Source organism: Haemaphysalis longicornis, unplaced genomic scaffold, assembly GCF_048455015.1.
Source record: "Haemaphysalis longicornis isolate Haplotype H1 unplaced genomic scaffold, Haemaphysalis longicornis Haplotype H1 scaffold_6, whole genome shotgun sequence".
In the NCBI taxonomy this organism is placed as follows: Eukaryota; Metazoa; Arthropoda; class Arachnida; order Ixodida; family Ixodidae; genus Haemaphysalis; species Haemaphysalis longicornis.
In genome coordinates, this window is record NW_027526407.1 from 49,729,267 (window position 1) to 49,752,283 (window position 23,017).

The window sequence follows — 23,017 nt, forward strand, 5'->3', positions numbered from 1 at the left end:
AAAACAGTCATGTTTCATGCGTACATCCAGCCTCGTGCATAGCAAAATATCTGTCATGCAGGGACCAAGCAAAGCAGCCCGTTTCCAAAATACAAATTCAATATTGGTACAGTAAATGTGCCTACTCGCACTCGTGCAGAAACTGAAGTCACGAGCACACTTTCGCACAGCAGACACACACCCACACGGGAGAGCACGTTTCTGTGTACTCTGCGAACAACTGTTAACATTACCACGGGAACAAAACTTTTCGAGCAGTGCAACACGCAGATCATTGTATTCTTAATCGCATTTGGACGTAAAGCATGACACCAAAAACAGCAGACTCCTCCTACAAAACGAGAACATGTTCGTAACATTTCCGGGATTGAGGTCACATCCCACTGCTATTTACATTATGTCAGCACATGTCCCCCCTTTAAATTACGCGCCTGAAAGAGCTCTGCTAACCGATACTTTACACGGGCAGAAGACCCCCGTAACACATCTCGTAATGACGAGCACGCCGCTGTTCTCCTAGTTACTCAGGTTATGCGGTTATAAAGGCCCCAGGATGTGGGCGATAATAAGATAGACGATAGAGGATAATAAGATAGATAGTACGATAATAAGATAGACCCAAAAACTGAAGGAATTTTGCATTATGAGCGATGGTGACTAAATTTTCAGTGTGACAGGCTAGAGAATTATCTTTGAGAGGTGCGAGCAATACCAACTGAACTGAGCGTACTGTCATAATAAGAACGCACCACATACACACTATAATAGCACGACGTGGTACCTTGGTAAATTCTGCAAGCCTCCTGAAGACTAACATTTGACCTGATACAAAAAAAAAAGATGTCACATTCACGTAATTACATACCATTTGTCCGATCAATATATAAGAAAATCTTGTTTGGTAGCATTCAGACTGCTGAATGGGGCGATTATGTATCCACACTTTACTATTACCCCTTTCCACCTAGCGCAAAAAGACAACCCACCAATTTGACTGACTAAAAGGCCCGCCGTTGCATGTTTCAGCCCAGGGTATCTTGCCTGCTATTCAGTGGCGCAATGTGGACAATATGTTTACCCATTCAGGCCGCAGACACACGACCTTACAATTCAATTCCACCTTCATAAACGGAAGTAACTGTAGCGAACCCCTTCAAAGACATATTGATTCCATTGAAATATTTAGGGTTCTACGCACCGAAACAACGGCCGGGCCGTGATACACGCCGTAGTTATGGCTTCTGGTTAGGATAGACATCCAGGGCCATTACTGTGTGCTTAAATATCTACACACGGACGCACAAATTTTATTACTTAACATGACTGAGGCGAAGCCGACCTGTTTCAGCGATGTCAAACGAATACATTCCCCACAGTTTTCAATGTCCCTAGGTGAACTGGAACTTTACTTGCAAAAATCCTTATCCTTCAGGCGCCGTTTGCAACAATTTCGCAGCAATCTATTTTGCACAAGGCTTAAAGCGAAATGGCCCCAAGCCCGGCAAGCATTGGGCTAAGAGGTATTCTAGGGCTCACGCTCTCGGACACCGGGTACCTCAGCCACTAGCCAAGCACTACGAAGAAGCAGAGCAGAGACAGCGCATGAGCGTGGCGGCACAGCAAGAGCAGTGTGACACCCACCGGTGGCCGAAGAGGCCGCCGTGCCCGAGCTGCCCTCGCTGTCGTCGGCGTTCGCGTGCGACGCGGCGGAGGAAGAGGCCATGGACGAGGCCTCGGACGCGGTGGACGCGGCCGACGAGAAGGGGGGCAGCGACCGATTGGACGGGCACGGCGACGGCGGCTTGGCGCCCAGCACCACAAGCTCCAACCTCGGGTCGCTGTGCGTGCGACTCAGGGCGGCGCTGCTGGCCCTCCGCCGAGGGTTGTACGTCGGCGCTTCGCGGTACGGCACTGCGCCACACACACACCAACACACGCCGCGCAACGCACGCCGTCAGCGTCTTGATGGTGGGCGGAGGACCTCACTACTCACTACTACCCGTGCTGCGACTACTTGGTACCGCCATCGCTACTGTGTTCAACGCTTCACCGAAGAGTATCTCCGTAACGGGTAGCATGCTGACCATTTGGGTTTGCCTCTTGAATGCCCAGATGGTGCACCGAGAACAAGTGCACGGAATACGTTGCATCACAGACAAAACAATGTACTGGATGCGTTAGCCTCCTGCTATCTTCACCGGAAAAGCTCCGTTTAAAGGTTCCCTTCCAGTCTGACCATACAACTTGATTCAGTAGGTATGTTTTAAAAATGTGTGTCGAGCTCGTTCCAAATGCGGATCGACCTAAAGCATCAAATGTCATTTGCATTTGTAAACTAAAAAATACGTTTTACACTTGACTGCATCCTCTGTCCGCATCTACTGAATGGAATGGCTGAGAAAATTGTTGAAGTAATACTATGACAAAGTTCAGCTGGTTGTTCGGGGATATATGCCAGCTTTCTTGCTGTGTGCCAACTACGACTTGTGTTAGAGTTACGCTCTTATCGCTTTTTACCTAAAGGGCTAAAAAGTATTCCACGCTATATGTTTGTCTTGCCGTAGATGTGCGCTGTGTGACAAGTAAATTCTTTATCTCAATGTTCGAAAAAAGCGTTAAGTTTCAACTAGGAAGGCTGCTACGACTCGCAAGGGTTTTACCCGTTTCTTTAGTTTGTTATCGCGGTTGGTATAATCTGGAGTAGCATCCTCCTGCTGCTGCGGGATATAGATCATGCTGCTGTAGGATATATATGACCATCCTTGACACGAAGGAAGTTTTAGTTACGGAACACCGCGTACAAAAAACGTGCGATAATCCTGACCTTAACATAGCCAAGGAAGTATACCGCCTAACCAATGATACTGACTGTTACAGCACGTGCTCCTGAAACAACAACTAGAACAGTGCAAGAATTTATATATCTTTTCAATCTGTTGAGGATTCAAAAACGAATGCAGCGTTGCACACACTTCTAAAACAGCATTGCGCAAAAGATGTCTTGTCAGCCTTTAATATCAAGGACAAACATTTATAATAATGCACAGCAAAACAATAAAACTTCCGCTAACAGGAATTGCCCATTAAACGTTGCTGAATTCGGTATTTACGGCACTACGCAAGCAGTCTTCCATGTACCATTACGCACAGGAGAAAACATGTGATGGTGCCGTTGAGATAATTGGTTTGCTTAGATATAAAAGTGACTAAATATTTAGTACTTGTGGCATAAAACAATGAAGAGGCAGCATTGTGCTATCTTTAGGCTCTACTACAGGAAGTACAACCTTAAAGTGACAACAAGATTTAGCCACCAATGCAGCCAGCCCATAGCGCACTTTCTAAATTGCTTTGCCTTGCACAGTTCTTTGTTGTGCAAAAACAGGAAATAGGGTCAACACGCGCTGTGCAAAAAGTACGATTGGCAGTTTCTGCCAAAACGCCAGGATTTTGCACGATTTATTCAGTTTTCCTCGAGCGAGTGGGGCATCTGGAAGTCAGAGTTGTTAAGTTACAGTGACGGCTTTACTTGAAAGCCACTGTTGGATTAGGCTGTGGGTGCATCATGAAACTAATGAATATAAAACGTTAGGGCCTTGAACAAAACGCTGATGTTAGGAGTGAGCTTAGCGCTGACAACGATTATGTAGTGGCTCTCTCAGGACGCTCGAAATCTTTGCATGAAGCTCTAATAAACTGTCGCTTACATCTATGTTCCTATTCAAAGAGATAGGTACTTTCGCCTGTTACTGGTTTTCGATGTTTCATACTGCTTCAGAAACTATAAATTGATACTTTCATTCGTATTTTAGCCAGGTACAAAACTTAGTGACAATACTGCACTCCGACCAACATAAACTATAGTATGATACGACATAACTCATCACCTGCCCGTGGAATTCGTTATGATGTATCATAGAGTTATGAGTACAAAAAATCATTGAAGATAAACCTGAAGGAATGTAGTTGGAGTGATCGAACGATGATGTTGATAACAGAAAAGGATGATGAACGAAGCAAATCCTTTGGTCACACTGCATGCATGCGTACTCCAAGAGGCAAAAACAATAATGACATGCCACAACGTGCGATGTTCACACAAAGAGTGCAATGATGTGTGCGAGCACAACAAATACAGAATTTTCACTGCTTCAACTAGAACCTGTATCGTATCACATTATTAATTTCACCTAAATCTGAAACACGATGTTTCTAAATACAACTACCAACACTACACCTACCTTCAAAAAAAGATGTTTCAAAATACATCTACCAACACTACATAGCTTTGGAACTTTCAAAAAATAACTACAAGCTAAATAAGACTGCAAATTTTTATAGTTGTAACTAGTGTCACTAGTTGTAACCAGGAAGATACAAACAGGTTAAACCGATCTTTAATTTGTCCACTTCCGGGTTCTGCATGTTACTGGGACGTGACATCCCAACAATGGAAGTCAAATGTTTCATGTATCAAGAAGCTGGAGCGCTCAAGTGAAATGGTTGCCCTGCGCTTTCAGGAAGTGGCCAGCGAATACGAGGAGCTACTTCTGAACATGACCATAGGCTGTGTTATGCGGACGGGAGTTGCTATATACTGTACAAAGTTTGTATTTTTGAACCATACTTCACCAAATGATCGATTACGTTAAATTGGGCATGTATTCAATCTACCCTTACAGTTGTGGAGTGAAAACAGATCTTAGTAGTAGTGTTTGTAAGTTTGCTGTCTTACGGGCCAACAGTTTTCGCAGCCCTCTTTATGCTTTTCTTAATTTAAGCGGAATTTATGCTGACTCACTCACTACCCAACTTTTACCAAGTTTTGTCATGTTTGCGCTCAAGAGTGCTTGGTTTTTTTCTACAGTAGGTTTTTCTTTTTTAAGTTTTCCTACTATCATTAACATGTCTAAAAACTGAAAGCCTAAATTCCACTCTTCTCACTATTCGTTGGTGTGCTCTCGGCAAAGGATTTAATTTCTTTGAAGTGGGAACCAGTGTTAGGACGCTACACAAGGGGAAAATACAGACACGGACGGCACTTGTGCCATCCGTGTCTTTATTTTCCCCTTGTGTAGCGTCCTAATACTGGTTCCCACTTCAAAGACTATGAACCAACTGGCCCAGCTTTATACCTTAGTCAACGATTTAATTTCATCCCTTACCTGGCGAGGAACCTGCGAAATAAACCGGGGCAACAAAGAAGTTTGAGCAATCAAGAACGCACAAGTGCAAGGTGTAGAAAAGATGCGATCTCTATGCTAGCGAGCAGAGAATAGCGTGGAACACTCACCGACGTCCTCGGGCTTATGGTTCCGGATGACGTCGGCGAGTGCGAGGTTTCCTGCGATGACGGCGACCTGGTAAGGGTTCTGGTTGGCGTAGTTGAGGGCGGCCGGGTCGGCCCCCCGGAACAGCAGCACCCTTGCGCAGCTCTCCCTGTCGTTGACGGCACACACGTGCAGCGGCGTATTGCCGCTCGCGTTGCGCGCGTTCATGTCCGCCCCGTAGAACAGCAGCTGCTCTAGGTGCTGGACCAGGCCGTGCTTGCACGCCTGGTGCACCTCTTGCCAGCCCTGCGGTGCCGAAAAATAGGGAAGGGGCCACGACACGACCCTTAGGCACGCCACTTCAAGTACGTCGGAACCGTCCTCTCAAATTTTCTTCCACCTACACTAAAAGCACCGAATGCGACGAAGTGAGAAGCCCGTCGGATACGGCAGATTCGGTGGACTCTTCGTCGGATTCAGCGAACCTGTTGTGCCCACGTTGGGCGCAACAGCCCAGCAATAATGAATCCGTGAATGAATAATGAATGAACCCCTGGACAGCCAGCTGCCGATCCCGTGTCGAGTGCTTAGCGCAGTAAGCACTGAGCTCGCGATGCACAAGGCACGCAAAAAACGTATAGGCTAGGTGTGACCAGAAAGCGCATCTGTAACTCGCGTTCAGGAAAAGAAACGCCATTTTATTTTTTACAAGTCGAATATGCGAGAAATGCCCTTACTCTAGTCGACGGAGTCCACAAGCGACCTCAACATAGCGAGCTGCCGTCACATATGCCATTCGTGACGGCATAACACAGCCACTTGTCCGTTGGCACAGAGCGGAGACCACAGAAATAACTAAATCGCTTCTTAATCGTCGTCCATAGCGCGGGAACAAAATAACGATTAATATTGTTGACGCCTATTGACTTCTGCACTGTCAAAAACAAGAGGCAAACTGGAAACACCCAAAAACTGGCGATCTATTATATGTGAAGACTTGGATGGGGGCTCTCAGATTGAACATCCGGGCACAGTACAACACGTGTTTCAGTGACCTTAGTATCGTCCTGTGACGTCCGATCTCTGCATAGCGGAGCTAAGATGTCTTAACTCTGGTTTTTTACGACCTCCCAAGCTTAATTGTTACGTTAGAGAAGCAAGGTGCCTGGGCCCTCGCAGCCCCACCACGCACCTGTGGATCGGCGATACCCGGCTGCGCGTGGTCGTGCAGCAGAGTCTCGGCCAACTGCGGGTCGGCGTTCCACAGGACCGTGTAGTAGAGCGGCGTCAGTCCCCGGGCGTCCTTGTAGTTGGGCGATGCTCCCAGGTCCAGCAGGGTCTTGAGGGCCTCGAGGTTGTTCTTCTCCACAGCTCGGTGGAGCGCCGTGCGACCATCCTTGGTGCGGTAGTCGAGCAGCGCACCACCATTGACTAGCGCGATGATGACCTTGTTGGGACTCTTGAGGCCCGCGGCAAGCGTCAGCGGGGTCTCTGCAGTGGGAACCGATAAAAGAGCGAAATGAAGCATACCCTCTAACAAAAGAAAGTAAACATAACTACTGTCATGCTACAATCTCAGGCTATGTCACGTCCACTTCCATATACACGCACGCTCACGAGACTGCATGGAAACTAGAAAACAAATCTAATCTCAGTTACCGAAGTCTGTACGTGAAATACAGCTTTCAATCCGACTGCGGCTCCCTCATTTTAAACGATGATAGGTCCTGGCGCAGATTTGCCAAAACCGAATAAACTTCGGGTATTGTTTGTAAACCCGAATTCTACCAACGAATCGACAACACCTTATCACTATGCCTGTCGAATTAGGCAGTGGACTAATCCCGAAATTCCAGCTCATTCTCTCGAAAATATGCTCTATATGAAAGGCCGAGGCCTGCTTATTTAAGCACTCCGTTTTAGAGCGAAAGCAGTTATAGGGAACTAGCAACGAGAAATTAGGACTGGCCGGTAACGAAAAACACAAGGTTTGTCTTTAAAGGGTGCTTCTCCTCAAGCCCAGTTATGCGTCAGTGAAGTTTGAAGCTAGGAAGTAGAAGTTCCCACTAAATAGTTCGGACGGTTAAGCAGCACAAAATTCGCGGATCCCCACATTATTTATGCAAAGGAAGAAGGGTTTCACATTTCCCCAATGTTACAGTAAAAAAATGTTTCCTTTGCTGTTGCTGCAATTGACTGAATTTCACCTCACGATCGGCTGCAATGTGGTCTCAAAAATGCCTTAATATTTCAAACAAGGTGCCATGACTTGACTGCTTTCGCAGACACGCGAAAGTTTGCGGAATGCCTTACCATCATCATCATATTCATCATTATTATCATCACCATGATCATCACCACCAGCCTATCTACGCCCACTGCGGGGCAAAGGCTTCTCCCGTTAATATCCAATTATCCCAGTCCTGTGGTAACTGCGACCAATTTATCCCCGCAACCTTCTTGGTATCATCTGCTCATCTAACTTTCTGCCGACCCCTGCCACGCTTGCCTTCTCTAGGGATCCACTCTGTTACCCTTAATGACCAACGGTTATCTTGCCTTCACATTACATTCCCTGCCTACGTCCATTTCTTCGTCTTAATTACTAATATGTCCTTAACACGGGTTCCTTCCCTGACCCATTCCGCTCTCTTCTTGTCCCTTAACGTTGCGCCTATCATCTTCCGTTCCATTGCTCGCTGAGTCGTTCTCAATTTAGGTTGAACCCTCTTAGTGAGCCTCCAAGTTTCTGCCCCGTAGGTGAGTACCGGTAAGATGCAGCTGCCATACACTTTCTTCTTCAAGGACAATGGTAGGCTGCCATTCATTATCTGAGAATGCCTGCCGAATGCACTCCACCCCATTCTTATCTTTCGAATTATCTCTGCATCATGGTTGGGATCCGGGGTCATAACTTGTGCTAAGTAGATATATTCGCTTACCATTTCCACTGCCTCGCCATCTATCTCAAACCACTGTGCTGTCCTGAGCTTATTTATCATTACTTCAGTTTTCCGCATATTAATTTTCAGGCCCACGGTTCTACTTTGTTTGTCCAGTGCGGTAAGCATGCTTTGCAATTTGTCCGCCGAGTTACTTAACATCCCTACTATACTCGGGTACAACTTCAGAACTGCAACGGAAGTTGCCGCTGTGCCTCATCACCGCAGCCGGATGTTACTCCGCGTTGCGCAAGTAGTGCGTTACTGGGAATATTTCGAACATGGTACGAGACGTTATTGTGACATTTTGGACTTAATATGCTTATAAACTAAAGCAGCGACGACAAATAAACTACGTGAGAAAAGACAGACGACATCATGCATTCATATCAATCTTCTTTCAAAACGCGCGCGCCCGGTGACATCCCGGTACGTCGGATTAGGCGGAGTGATACCGTACATGAGCTACTGCCGTTCTTAACTTGTTCGCGAGTATATATGTTATAAAATGGACAGCCGCCGCGCAGACTCACCTCCCGTGTCAGGACAGTGGAAGTTTGGGTCGAGTCCCCTGGTGCAGAGCTTGCTGATTTTCTCCACGTTCGAGTTGCCCACGTGCTCCAGCATCCGACGCAAGTTGGCCCGCGTGTGCAGCTGCTTGATCTGCTTCTCTTCCACGTTGATCATCTTGTACACCCGCCGCTTGTAGCGTAACTGTCGCAGCACAAGAAACAAAACGCAGATACGGAGCATTTGTTAAAGATGGCATGACATCGCGGTGCGCTACTGGATTGCGAGCATTCTTTAGTGGCATCTGATTGCGCATACCTCGCCATATGCGAACAATTCTTCACCCTGAGGCTTTCCCCTAAACTCTTCGCTTTAATTATAACTTTTCTTCTCTTCTATTCACCTTAATTCAGCAAACATTCCGCTATTCCAGTAATCCGCTCGCTCCCTAAATTTCAAACATTGTAAACCCTTGCCTAACTCCCCCCTTTACTAGTCTATAGCTATTCGTATTAATAAGCAGGACACTGACCAATGTTGCAACAAAACTGACGTTTCGTCTATAGCTAGAAGTCTATAAAATTTTAAAAGTCTGAAAGTTTATAAGTCTAAAAGTCTTTAAGTCTATAGTCCAAAGTCCAAAAAAGTCCAAAAGTGTATACCTATACCCTTGTTTATCGCAAGGAAATCTGTTCGCCTTATATGTTTGAGGGTGACTAACGCCCTTTCTCTTTTCATTTCCGCTTTCAGTCAAGGTTATTCGTCAAACCACGTTCTTGAGATACACGAGTGAGAACATCAAGCGCGCACTGACTGTTCCTGTTCCTAGTGCACATGAGCAGTTGTTCAATTAAAATCTCCACATAAGTTGACTTGCAAACTCCTTGCTTTGGTGTCTGGAGGTTGTTAAAAAAGGTGTCATAACCTAACAAAACTTAAGGGAATTTGCGTCGATACTTTCTTCCAAACAACGGACTAACGCAGATGTTTGTCCTAAATGTCTCACGCAGTAAAAACAGAAACTTTGAAGTTAAATTGGGCAGTCGGAATCATAGGATCCGCATTGTGTAGGGCGTCTTCATGTCCCATTAAAATTAGCGGTGTGGGTTTGACCAAACTTCCCAGCCGTCCACCACGTTTCACTGCCACTTCCGCAGCTATGGAGTGATAAGGGTGATGCTCTTCCCTCACCTCTAGATAGGCAACAGCGTCGCAGAGAGGGTAATCAGCAATGGGCCGCTCTTCGTCCAGAAACTTGCCGGCTTTTCCGTTGACCGGAGGGCAGTAGAGGCCGTAGTTGAAGCCTTCCTTCACCTCCTGCCCAGGGATAAAACAAAACAAAAAAAGAAATACAAAAATTCTCCTGCAACCAGTATGACGAAAGAGTTCTTCGAGTTCAGTTATTTCAGATGCCGTATCCACTTCGTATATAACAATAACAGAAAACCGGTTGGCACAAGCCGCATGGCTTCACTGCGTGGCTCGGACAGCCTCGGCTATGCGGGTTTATTAACCGAAAGATAATACGCTAAGTGCAAGAGCCACATTTTAATACAAAAGTGTTTCATTCCGGTATACACAAATTTCACTGACGTCATATTCATCACGGAAATGACGTCGGTACAACGGAGCAAGCGGCCTGTAAAGGGTGCTCCCCTGCACTCACAGTCTTGTTGCCGGGAAGCAACCTTTGGTACTAAAGAGTACTTTATACTTAGGGTTGTTTGTTTTCGGGTTTTATATTTTAACACGAAAGTGTGCTATGCCGGGATACACCATGATTTCACTGACGTCATATGCGTCATGGAAATGACACCAGTACACCTTTACCGAAGTGACCCGCCAGCAGGACGTCACTCGCCAAGCCCACCCACAAGACAGCCGCTGACCCGCAAATAATGCTCGGCTGCATATTGCACTGCAGATTTCACTATCGTGTTTTACCGATTCCTATGGCAGAGGTATCAACCACAGTTTTTTTTACCATGACTGAACAACAATGACGTGCTCTATCTAGTCCTGCGAATTTGGCGCTGACTTGCACACGCCCGTCGTTAAAGTTGCTATGGTTGAGTAAAAAAATCAGAGCGACGCTGTGTACGTACCTTAGGTAGCGAGGAGATGATGTGCTGCTTGATGTCCCATATCAGCTCGTCCTTTTGCACGTGAAAACATTTCTGTAAAAAACGGAGGCACAAGTAAGCAACGGAATTGAGAACCATTGCTTTAGCAGGGTTCGTACGAGCTTCAAAAGCAAAAATTCAAGGGTTTTCAAGGACCAGAAAACACATTTTCAAGGCCGCCGTCTAATGTTTTATCTGCGATTATTTACAACTTTTTCAACACAGTGCGAAATTTCTTTATTGCCCAATACCCAAGCACATTAGTGCACATTTAGATAGGCGCTAACGGGTTCGTGAATGCTCCCCCAGTTTTATTTTTTATTTGACAGCTGGCATTTAGAGGTCTTTCTTTTTTCTTGGTGTTTTGCTGAGGCTGTTTGATTTCAAAACTTCATAATGTTGCCTGCATCTTCTGCTTTGTCAGCAAGAATATGAGCTGAAATTAAATCAGCAAGTGTTGCTGCAAGGCAGGAATAACTATGTACACGTCCACCATTTGCACGTAAAAGCAAACGCAGATGGAGCGTATGAGGCACAGCAAACATGCAATGAGCGGCCGTCCACAGACTAAATAGAACATGCAAGATAGAGAAGAGAAGCTGGCCTTCACTGGATTGTATCATGACATGGATTCTATTGAGGAATGCTGTTCACAATGTTGACTCGTAATAATGACAATCCACCAAACTCGTAGTTTCATGCAATACACTGAAACTTGATTGTTACAATGTTTCTTTACATTTTTAACACCTAAAATCCACGACAAACACTATAAACTCTTGTGAAAAGATAGGGCCATTGGTTCTCTCCAGAAAAATCAAGGGTTTTCAAGGACCCTTTAAAAATTCCAGGACTTTCCAGGCCTTGAAATTGACACTTCTAAATTCAAGGGTTTTCAAGGTTTTCAAGGACCTGTGCGAACCCTGCTTTAGTCTCAACACACAGGCTTATAAAGCTGCTTACAATTTACAAGCTTCTGTCCCACCAACAAGGCCGCAAACAGAATTATGCGCACTTTGGGTGTAACAAGTTCAACGGCCTTACGGCTTTGACTGCAATCATATTCCTCTCATCGTAGAGCTTGAGCCCTGTTGTTTTAATCTTACTGATATGAACTTTAAATTTGAATTGTACTGTCCGTACCCTATACAGCCTTGATTTCAACCCTAAACTTTTCACCCTACACTTCTTTTCTTATCCTACTGCTTGCCTCAATACCGCTTGGATCCCATAATTACAATACTACAAGTTCTACCCCAAGGTACCTCGTAGCGTATCTCGTTTATCATTTATCATTTTCGCAGCGATTCCCCTCGACACGATGCCTCTCAAAGGCAATTATGTGCTGTTGATAAGAAACTGCAAAATTGTTAGTAGCTCTGCACCCGACAACTGCGAGAAAGGAAGCTGAGAACTGCCACTTTTTTACGTCATAACAAGCTTGAGCCTCAAAGCCAAAAAGATAACTTCGACTCAAAGACACCTTCGGCTCAAAGACAACTCGGCTCAAAGATGACGTCGGCTCAAAGACAACTTCGAGTCAAGGAAAACTTCAACTCACACCTTCGACCCAAGGACAGCTCGGCTGAAAGACAACGTCGGCTGAAAGACAACGTTGGCTGAAAGACAACGTCGGCTCAAAGACAGCTTCGTCTCAAAGACAACTTCGGCTCAATGAAAACTTCGGCTCAATGAAAACTTCGGCTCAATGAAAACTTCGGCTCAGACACAACGTTGGCGCTTACAACATCGGCGCAAAAACCAACATCGGCGCAAGGAAAACTTTGGCTCAAGGACAACTTTGGTTCAAGGACAACTTTGGTTTAAAGACAACTTTGGTTTAAAGACAACTTCGATTAAAAGACAACTTCGGCTCAGAGACAACGTCGGCGCAAAACCAACATCGGCGCAAAGACAACTTTGGATCAAATACAACTTCGGCTCAAAGACAACTTCGACTCAAAGATACCTTCGACTTTTTCGCGTTCCTACGAGAACTGACACGTCGACCACGGTCCGCGCACCCAAAGCGAAGTAACACGCAGGGAATCGTCCCTATGGCCAGCGGAATGGGAACGCGAAACGGGTGAAGACAATGACGATGAAGTGGCCGCCGTGGATACGGTGCACGAGGGAGGCCTCGCTGGGGAAGGTCCTCCAATATTCACGAGGATGAATATTTAAAAAACAGTCGGGAAGGCAGTCACATTACCTGAAAGCACGCGGAAGCGGGCAACAACGAGAGCTTTTCCTTGTCGCTTTTCCGGAGAAGGCGACAGGTATACACAGTGCAGCGGCGGTCGCCACTTCTCCCGTCTCTTGCCGAATGCACGTTGATTAAATTTACGCAGCGACGTGACGTGCTTTAGGCGACGAGTTGACTAGGAGCGAAGAGGTGGAAGTACTGAGCAAGCTGTGAGGGTATTGGCCAGATTCAAAGAATGTGGACATTTCAGCAAAGAGCCCAGAGTAATTTTGTGGGGACGGAAGTGGAAGCAAAAAGGACAAAAATTGACGCGTTACGAAGAGCACGCTTGGACCCTAACTTCAATAAAGTATTGGCACATGTGAAAGGTCTCTCTCTCTCTCTCTCTCTCTCTCTCTCTCTCTCTCTCTCTCTCTCTCTCTCTCTCTCTCTCTCTCTCTCTCTCTCTCTCTCTCTCTCTCTCTTTTCTTTCTCTATCTTTCTCTTTTTCTATCTCTGTCGTCTCTTCGCATGGGAATTGTTTTCGTGCGTTGGTTTTGCTGCTTGCCCTTCGCAGTAGATCAGTAGCCTTCATGTCGCGTCGCTTACTATTGCAGTCTACTTTTTTTACGGAGGTGCAACGACTTGTCCTTATCTCTAAATCCCACTTACTGACCGGGTTCAGCATCAAACATGCTAATGTATTGCTGATATTCTGATAATATAGATTCATTTTTAGCTCGTTTTTCTATTTCCCAGAGTTTTTTTTTTTTTTTTGCAGTTTAAACCGAGGTCTGAAATACTTCTTAAAGCACAACAATAGGAGGATGATGTTAAGCCCTTGTCTAACTGTTATTCAGATGGACGCGGTTTTTATCCGCAGAGATTGTTCCAAAGCTGCATGTGGGTGTTAATGACGCAAGGGCGTCTGTGGTCGAACAGCGCCAAAACAAAGATTGTTTTGAAAATTTTGACGCGGCATTGTGACACGCAAGGTTAAACATTTTTCTGTGGTTGTTCGTTACCCTTTGTGTTTTGTTTCCTGTATTATATTTAGCATTTGAGTTTGTATATTTAAGTTAACAAAGGGGTGGTATGCGGGCAAATACTCATCCAGTAATAGTCACGCACGATGCTCGTGATATGTCAATGCTTTTTGGCACACTGACCACTCATTAGCATTACATTGCGCAATGTTTGGTAAATCTTCACTGTGTCTCAACGGTGGCATGTTTTATTGCAGCTGTTGTATCCGGTTAGGGTTACGTTTAGTACGGGCGAGCATAAATCTCAAGCGGGCTCCTTAGTCGTCGATGTACTATTACTGTTATCATATTCATTAGCCGTTTTCGCATAACCATAGAATGTACAGCCTCCCGAATGGACACGAGCTAAAAGGAAAGCGAGGTCAGAAAGGCAATCGGTATGGTGTAGGAATCCAAGCTGTGTGGTGAACGGTAGCCTAAGCAGAAGTCATCAAATCCCCGTTTAAAGTTTCACACGAAAAGGAAATCTTGGGTTATGAACCCCGCCGTTTTTGCAGGCCTTCACTTAATATATACCACCTATGGCTTTTAAATGCGCCTCGAAATTATAGTGTACAGCGTAGCTATCGTACATCGCCTCAGTCACAAATATGGATGCGTCGCTATGGAACGCGTCCCAGCCAGAGCTAGGGACGTCAGGAGGGCTACAGACTCCTAATGCTGGCTTTTTTCGCTCAATGGGCCATTTAACACTTTCGCGTTAAAAAAGACGCAACTGTATCCCCACTTTTTACGATACATGGGGGGATAAGAGGGGCCACTTAAGAGTGTTCCTTCCTGCATAATTATAACGCGTTTTATGGTGCTGGCTGCGAGCAACCTTCAATCTCAAAAAAAAGGCGGAACTGACCGTTGAGTCGCCCAGGTTAAAGCTGGATGGCAATTACTTCTCCTTTTTCACACGTTTACTCGTCCGAAGGGTTGTCAATACTGTTTCTGTGTATGTGTAGTGTTACAGCGCAACGACGCAACGGCAGCGAGGGCAAAAGATAGCTAGATGTTGATACTAAGTAATAGTAAGGGCATATTTCTTTGTGTATTTCTTAACCCTAGTAACGCGGCATGTTAATGGTAATAACGCACTTCGCTTGGAAGTTCCAGCCACGCATTTCGGTCGCTTTGTCTTTCATTCGGACCTAAGGTTAGGTGGCCGATGACCGTAATCGTCTCCAATCTATTACCTCGCAGAAAAGTGCCGTGCATGGCTAAAAGCTTTTTCTCTTTTTCTCTAAACTTAACTGCCTCGCTGCAAAAGAAAAGGCATAAAAGAAGAGACGCTTCACAACGAACAAAGGCAATTCTGAGCCACGTTCTGTGGCGACGCAGCACCGGCTAGCGTGCCGCCACCTATCAGCGAGACGCCGAAATGGGTTCGTTCACGCTCGCCTGGTTTTCCTCGTTTCCCTCTTGCGCACTCTAATATCGTTCTACGCTGGCGAGAAAGATGGCGCTGCGGTTGCAGCCTTCGCTGCCCACGTCGCGTGCGGCCGACCATCAACCGAAGCCGGCGCGGGAACCACCACTTATCGACACCTTGTTGGCACACCCAGGCAGGACAGGGTGGCCGAACGTGTGGTCTTACCGAACATTTACACTAATCGTAACAAGAATTTCCGGAGTTTTACACACCAGGTCAGGACCCTGTCTGTGGTAGGGGCAGTGTATAGTTAACACGGTTAAGGGATTCTGGTCAGCGCGTGGCCCTAAAAAACACTCTGAATAAAATTAAACATTCACGGTGTTGACATGTGCCTCAAATATAAACGTGTGTAAAATTATAAGCAACATTGCGGTTAACCTGTCTGGTTGAAATTATCCCAACAGTTACAGTGATGAAACTGTTGGGATAAGGGATCCTTCCAACCGAATAGGTTAACCGCAAGGTTGTTTATAATATATATATATATATATATATATATATATATATATATAAGGGTTGGCAGTCAAGAAAACCTCGGAAAGCAAAGGGGAGGTTGTGGTGGGTCATAGAAAGAGATGAAGAATTTTTTGAGTCGAAAAGAAAGTGGTGAAAAAATGCCCGCCGGGTGGGATCCGAACCCACGACCTCCAGAATACCGGTCTGGTGCGATATATATATATATATATATATATATATATATATATATATATATATATATATATATATATATATATATATATATATTATCGAGGGTAAAAAATTTATACCGGTGTGAAGTACATAACCAAGCACACTGCGCCGGAATTCGCAGGCCGGTATAACTGCCCAACTGGCTATGAATAGCAAGAAGTCACTACGCATGGCACCTAATCAATCGTAGAGCTCATACTTTACCTTCCCTAAGTGTTAATCTCATCGCGGCACCAAAATCAACATTTTAACATTCTGGTGCGTAACTGACATCAACACTGTGTTTGTTATGAGTGAACTAATACAACTATTGGTTTCTGGTGCGTGGCTTTTTTTTCCTTCGAGATATATAAGAGGTATAAACTTAATTTCGTGCGTTAATTGCATGTGCCACAATGAACAGTGACTGGAAGACAGAGCGAGCCATTAAGTTCTTTAATAGCATACGGATGCACAGCAACCTGTTCGTTCATGGCGTAGCGTAGCGTCCGCTCAAGGCTACCAGTTCCAAACAGGACCCCGGCTATCACTTTTACAACCGTTTGGAAACAAGCACCCACGACAATGGGTGGCATACTAAGTTAAAAAAAAAATTGGCGGCATGATTTATTCTGTAGCCCTTCGCTAAGGCGCGCTTGCAGCCCACGTGTAGCCCCGACACCTCAGAAATGGTCGACAGTACTGAAGCTTGGTTCGTTCGAAAGTTTGCCAAGTCAAAATAACACTCACGACAGTCAATCGCGCCAGTTAAACTAAGCTCGATAATAAGAAAACAGATGAAGGACGGACTCCCACCAGACACTTATTTTGCCCTGCCCCTGTAACGCCATTGGGCGGCCGCCGAGAAAAGCAAACGCTAAGAAACATGATTTTGCCGTGATTACAATGTGCCTCCAGTGTCATTGATTGCGCCGCTCGAATGCTAACATGGAGTTAACGCACTGATCACTCTGCTTGTAACTCTGTTTGAACGCTCTGTTTGAAAGCTTTGTTTGAAAACTGTTGATAACATTGTTAGAAACCCTGTTGATAACGCCCTTAATAATAGTCTTGATAACACTCTTGATAACCTTGTTGGTAACTCCATTGGTAAATGTACTGGTAAGTCTACTGGTAACTATTGATAGCTCCGTTGTTGACTCTGTTGGTATATCTACTGATAACTGTTGATAACTCTACGCGTTACTCAGATAACAGCTAGCGTCTCACGGCGCAAAACTAAAAAGTTGTCAATACTAGTGATGTTCATCGTGTCTGATATTTGTGTGATCTTTGTGAGATACTTATCAAAGGATAGTTCCTTAAAATTAAACAACGACGCATATGTTGTTGTTAGGGTCCCTTCAAATCCCGAAAGTAGATCACTATTTGAAGTAGCAAAATATGGCGTCAGCAGTTTAAGCTACAAGATCGTGTTCTTCCCTCCGTATCTAGAGCTGGGGTACAGTTCTTTTCTTTACTTCACTGGTTCGCGTGCCACAACCCGAGAACGTACAATGAACAGTTGGCAATAGCGATTGTTCCGATGTTTCCTCACTAACCTCGCGCTGTCTGCCGCATGCCAAATGAGTGCCACTTCTTGCTACTGCACTAGGACAGATCCGTTTACCGTCAGCGCCTCATCGCCTTTCCATTAGCGCATCCTGCAGCTCCCAGCCGCTTCAGATAGCGAGGAGGTAGATGCCTTTGGAAAACAATTGAAGGCCCGCTGCAACGTCTAAGCGAAGCACAGATCACGCAACCCTAACCCTGCTACAGCAGGCGATTGGTACCGGCATTGATTCCTGACTGTAACGGTGATACATGCATGCAATGCGTGCAAGACGGAAACATAGCAAGGGGTCGATGGCAAGTCCGGGAACGGCATAGATTCTAGAATGACGTATACGTCAGCGCGGCTCGGAAGCTAAAGGGTGGAAGGAAAATACAAAACAATGGAAACAAAAGCTAGGAACGCTGCACGGGGATGACAGAGCGCAACATTTTGTTCTCACCGCTAGCCCCGCCGTCATAACAACATACCGAGGCGAGAGACGGCAAACGGAGGCGGAGAATGGGCGAGGGCAATTGTTGAAGGAGGAGGGAATTGCAGGACCTACACAGTGGCCAGAAGGGAGGTTACTGCCAAGCGAGAAATATGAAACACAAAGGGAGACAAAGCCAGCCGCGACGAAACGTTTCGAATTGCGGAGGGTCGTATTTGACAGCTGCCGATATCGGACGTCGCTTACCGTTCTACCCACCCTTTTTCAAAGCCCGAGAACGGGGCCGGCACCCCCGTTTTTACGGGGCAGTTCAATTTCGTTTCTCTGCGTCTCTTCCCATTTATTGGTGTTTTTCTCCCGATCCTATGAGAAACCTCTTGAACGCGTTATAAATGTCAAGAGTAGCGCCCGGGGCGATTTCCCAACAATCCGCGCGCTGAATATGACGTCATTCCAAAAAACCGCACACAACGGACCGACTGCTTATTAAAAAGAAAAGCTTACCATTGCCCAATATACTTCGCCCCTGTGAATAACCTGGCAAAAAGTTTGCGAAGTGACGTCATCATCCGATTGCCGAGGATTGGAGTATGAACCCAATCGCTTAGTTTGAGTTCAATGGGTTGGCACTGGGTTTTTATTTTTCCCGCCCTTTTTCATTTAAAGGGTGTCGCCACACGTACGCCTTTCCACTTCCACGGGGTCCTTGCTGCCGGCGTTTTCATTGTGTCGCGCAGAGACCGTAGCGGCGCGCGCCTGGGCGAAGAGCGTCAATCGATAAGCAAAAGCCGTCCGGTTTTGAAACACTTTTCGCCCTCAAGGCCCGGAAACAAGAAACCGGGTCTCCTCTTGTCTAGGTGACAGTAATTGAACGCATACACTTCACTTTAAACGCGCGGTGACAGTAATTCAACGCGCTCTTTACTTTAAGTGCGGCGACTGGAGACGGTGACAAGCAAACGCCGTCTAAGCGGATATGCCGCTGGGTGACGTCATCGGAGTAGGTATGGCGGGCTCTTCGCGATGTGCCTAAGGTGCGCTGAAGACACCGATTGAGATGACGATTAAAGCTTGGGCAATGGAGGGGTAGTGAGGCTTTGTTTCTTGACAAGGTCCTTGTAGGCGGAGGTACTGACAGCGCACATTCCTAAGAGCAGTAAGGAACGAGGTGACCAGCTTGATGGTCCATCTATTTCGCCACCGTCTCTTCTTCCTTCTTCATTTTTTTTTTCAACCGCAGTGAGTCCCGTTTACTCCTGTGGTTGAGATATCCTACACGACCACGTCACCCCCGGGCGGTGCAACTATTGCGGCACAAGAAGAACAGAAAAGATCGCCTGAAGACAGTTACACCCAAAGGAAACCTCGCGGTCTTACTTCCATTTCCTCGATCCGCTGAAATATACATCAATAAACTATTCTCCCTTGAATCCCACACACCAGAAACGTAACGCAAATGGTTCGCAACCAACATCCCTTCACGTTGCTCCTATTGTAATACATGTACACATGCCCCACTACACCATTTTACCTGGACTTGTCTACTTCAGCCTCTTATCGGACCGCGCCCTGTATCGACCATGGAAACAATTCCCACGTAGAGCCCCACCAACTGTATACGGGCGCACTTCACAAAATAGACGTTTGCTCCCTCGAAAGCGTCCTATAGCACGCCTCGTGTAAATGCTAGGCACGCATCCTTCGCTATGTCCTAACGACCAAACCATCAGTGAACAGACAAATTTTTGGCGCACATGAACAACTCTCACGGCAGCTTATGCCGTTTTGTCTGTAAATCCACGGGTACTCCTGTTCCATATTTACAAGTGTTTCTACTGTGCTTACTTCTTGGGGTGAACTCGTTCAAGAAATTCTGGTTGAGCTTCAAAGCATTGCAGGAGACCTACGGAATTATTTAAGCCACCAAGGGCGCCGGTGACGTGCTCGCTAATGGTCGTACCCCACATAACCCATCCACGTCAAAGCCATTTGACAGACCTGGAGTGCCACCTGGTGGTAAGGAATACTGTTGCAAGTCTCTGCGACACCATGCTCCGCGTCCCAGGGCCACCACAGGCTGCAATAACCTATACCACCGGGACGGCGATATTCCGTTCCCAAGTCAGAGCTGCGTGTTACACCTAGCGCGTCTAGTGGTTGGCTTTGAACGCCACCGCAATTTTCGTGATCAACTGCAGAAACGAGCTTGCTGGTCAGAGTTCTTTGAATTACCACTCCACAGTTTTCGATGCCTTGTATCTTCCTGCGATGCTGACCTGTTTTATTGTTGTTGTTGTATTTTTTTTTTTAGATGACCGTACACAGTTTATGGATAACGCGCATGTTAGACAGAAACGCTGAGACGACGGTATCTTCCGAGTCGCACTTTAGTCAAATGATCATTACGACAAAAGTCCACCTCTGACCAAAATGACTTTACGCCTGATCGGAACCCTTTTTTGCGCCGCTGTGTATCACTGCCCCCTTACTAGCCGGAATTGTTGTCGATGTTTCGTTCGCCGAATTCCAGATGACCGGCTTCGAATTGTATATTAAGCGCCACGACTTTAAATAGTTCTTTCGTATATCGCTCTATGTATTTGAATTAAATACCATGGAAGAAAAATAACAAGAAAGAATTGTGTCCTAGCAGGTATACGGCTTCTAATGCTTACGTCCTGGGTTCGAGCCCCAAGTGCAGTTCTATTTGTTCCTTTTTCCCGAAACGTTTCCTGAAAAGATCTTCCCTTAGATCGGTTATAAGCATTCTTTCGGTCAATAAAGGCGGTTCAGTATCCGGTAGGTCGTTTCAGACGCGGAGAGGAGCCTGTCAGCCCGTTTAATCGAAGTTCTACGTCGTACCGGAAGTCACCGTCCTGAACTGACCTGGAAACAGAAGGTCGCATACCGTGGACAGCCCGGGCCAGTGATACCGATACCGCTCTCCAGACGAGATGCTTCTGCCCTTGCGTCCAAGGCTGCCTGGAGTTTTGAGCGATCTATGTGGGCCGTTGCGCCGCAAAATTACCCGCCGCTTCACTCCATAGGCCCGCACGGGACATTTATGATGCCTGACGGACTGTCCATGCATGACGAAGCGGTTCTTGTCGGGCGGCTAAACGTCGCTTACACAAGTTACTTTCCCTTCAACATGAAACATGACGCTTCCTCACTTTGCACTCTTTGTGACCTGCGCGAGAACTTGAACCACGTATTATGTGAATGTACGCGGTAGAGAGGAGATAGGAAAACCCTTTTAGTGTCTTTGGGCCTTCCGCTTTCTAGAGGACTAACTCTAAGTGACGTGCTAGGCCCTTGGCCGAACGCTAAACGAGCATCTCGAGCGGCAAAAGCTATATTGTCTTTCCTGCGAAGCACAGGACGTGATCAGACTCTCTAAACAGGACTCTATTAATGAGCGCATCATCGTCATCATAGTCATCATCATCACTTCATCGATTTCATTTTTTATACATTTGGTGTACCAAGCTAGGTGCCTTGGCCAGGCTAACCTCACCATTATGATTAAGACTATTCTCCCCCCTCCCCTCCGCCCCCATGACCTAGTGTCATCCTAAACCAACAAGAGTGGTAATAACAACAGCTGTCATACGCAGACAGACCTCGTATTAGGCTACACTGACAGACTGACCGAGAAAGGGTACAAAGAGACACCCTGCAGCGTGCCAGGAATGCCGACTTGTGTGCTCGTTTCGTCGCCTGCTCGCACGGTCCCACGTAAGGTTCATTCCCGAGTATCACGCAATCGGTGTCTTTCTCAAAAAAATATCCACAATTCACTTCCAGGAGCAGTCCAGAATTCCACCTCTGACGACAGCCACGTAGTCCGCGCCCCTCCCAAGCGACAGAAACAACGCACAATAAACTGCAACCCCCAAACCTCTCGAATGCCTTCCGGGCCGCGCGTATGCGCCGCCTACTCAAAAGCTGCTGTCTCCAGTTTTACCCGCCCCGGCAGATCGCGAAGAAAAGAAAAAAGGCATATTTGTTCCTAGGAGTGAAATACACTGACCTGCGAGCCTTTTTCTCACGCGACACAAAGCACCGCTCGATGAAACGCGTGCGTGCAGTATTGCGCGACAGGAGCACGCGACATACCAAGGGCTTTGCGTGAAGCCGTATTGAACGCCGCACTGTGCCTCCCCCGGCGGTGACTTGTATGGCGGGCAGGACACTCAAGTTGTGACCACGGTATACGCAACGGCGTTGGCAACATACCGTGGCAATGGCAATGTACCTCAGGTCCCGGTATACGCCATGGCGTATACCTGGACCTGAGGTATATGCCCTCCGCGGCAATGCAAGCACCGTACGTAATATGTAATGGCGGACAGAGGGAGAAATGTTACGCCCTGTATACGGTACACACACTCTACTTTGGCGTGTACGTCTGCATTATGCTCACATTTAGCACAGGGCGAGGTTATACATTGTATACGTCGTGGAAAATTTGCGGCGAAACAAATCCTGAGGCCCGCAATGCGGTTCTTGCCGCATTAGCTCCTGCGACAGTTTACCCAGACCAAACAGGACAACTAAATGGATGAACGGGAAATTTAGTTCTCAGCTACAGATCGTACTGTGAGTCACCGGATTCCCGTAGAGGCAGGCTTACGTTACACTTGCAATTATATTATCTTATATTTAATTGGGTTATTTGGCATCTCTCCACTCCTTCTTGACGACCTGTTCCTTACTAAACCCTTATGACTCTTTTCAAGCCACCCAACATAACACTGAGGAACTAAAGCCCACACGCGAGCCCTTGTAGTGTGTATCTACGTACATCACTTCTTATGTCAGATAGTGGACACGCAAGTCCTTC

General features: G+C 46.4%; 1 protein-coding gene across 4 annotated transcripts in view; it reads right to left on the minus strand.

Annotated features, from left to right (window-relative positions):
* The window catches only part of Prosap (SH3 and multiple ankyrin repeat domains prosap), a 192,231-nt gene that overhangs the window by 14,750 nt on the left and 154,464 nt on the right, over positions 1-23,017 (minus strand). For 3 of the 4 annotated variants that reach the window (XM_077674251.1, XM_077674249.1, XM_077674248.1), the window contains 6 exons: positions 10,828-10,899; positions 9,914-10,039; positions 8,746-8,926; positions 6,463-6,761; positions 5,294-5,576; positions 1,642-1,911 (listed from right to left, as the gene is read on the minus strand). In XM_077674251.1, coding sequence (XP_077530377.1) covers positions 1,642-1,911; positions 5,294-5,576; positions 6,463-6,761; positions 8,746-8,926; positions 9,914-10,039; positions 10,828-10,899 — 1,231 coding nt within the window. The remainder of the gene's footprint in view (positions 1-1,641; positions 1,912-5,293; positions 5,577-6,462; positions 6,762-8,745; positions 8,927-9,913; positions 10,040-10,827; positions 10,900-23,017) is intronic. The other variant, XM_077674252.1, reaches the window with a different exon arrangement.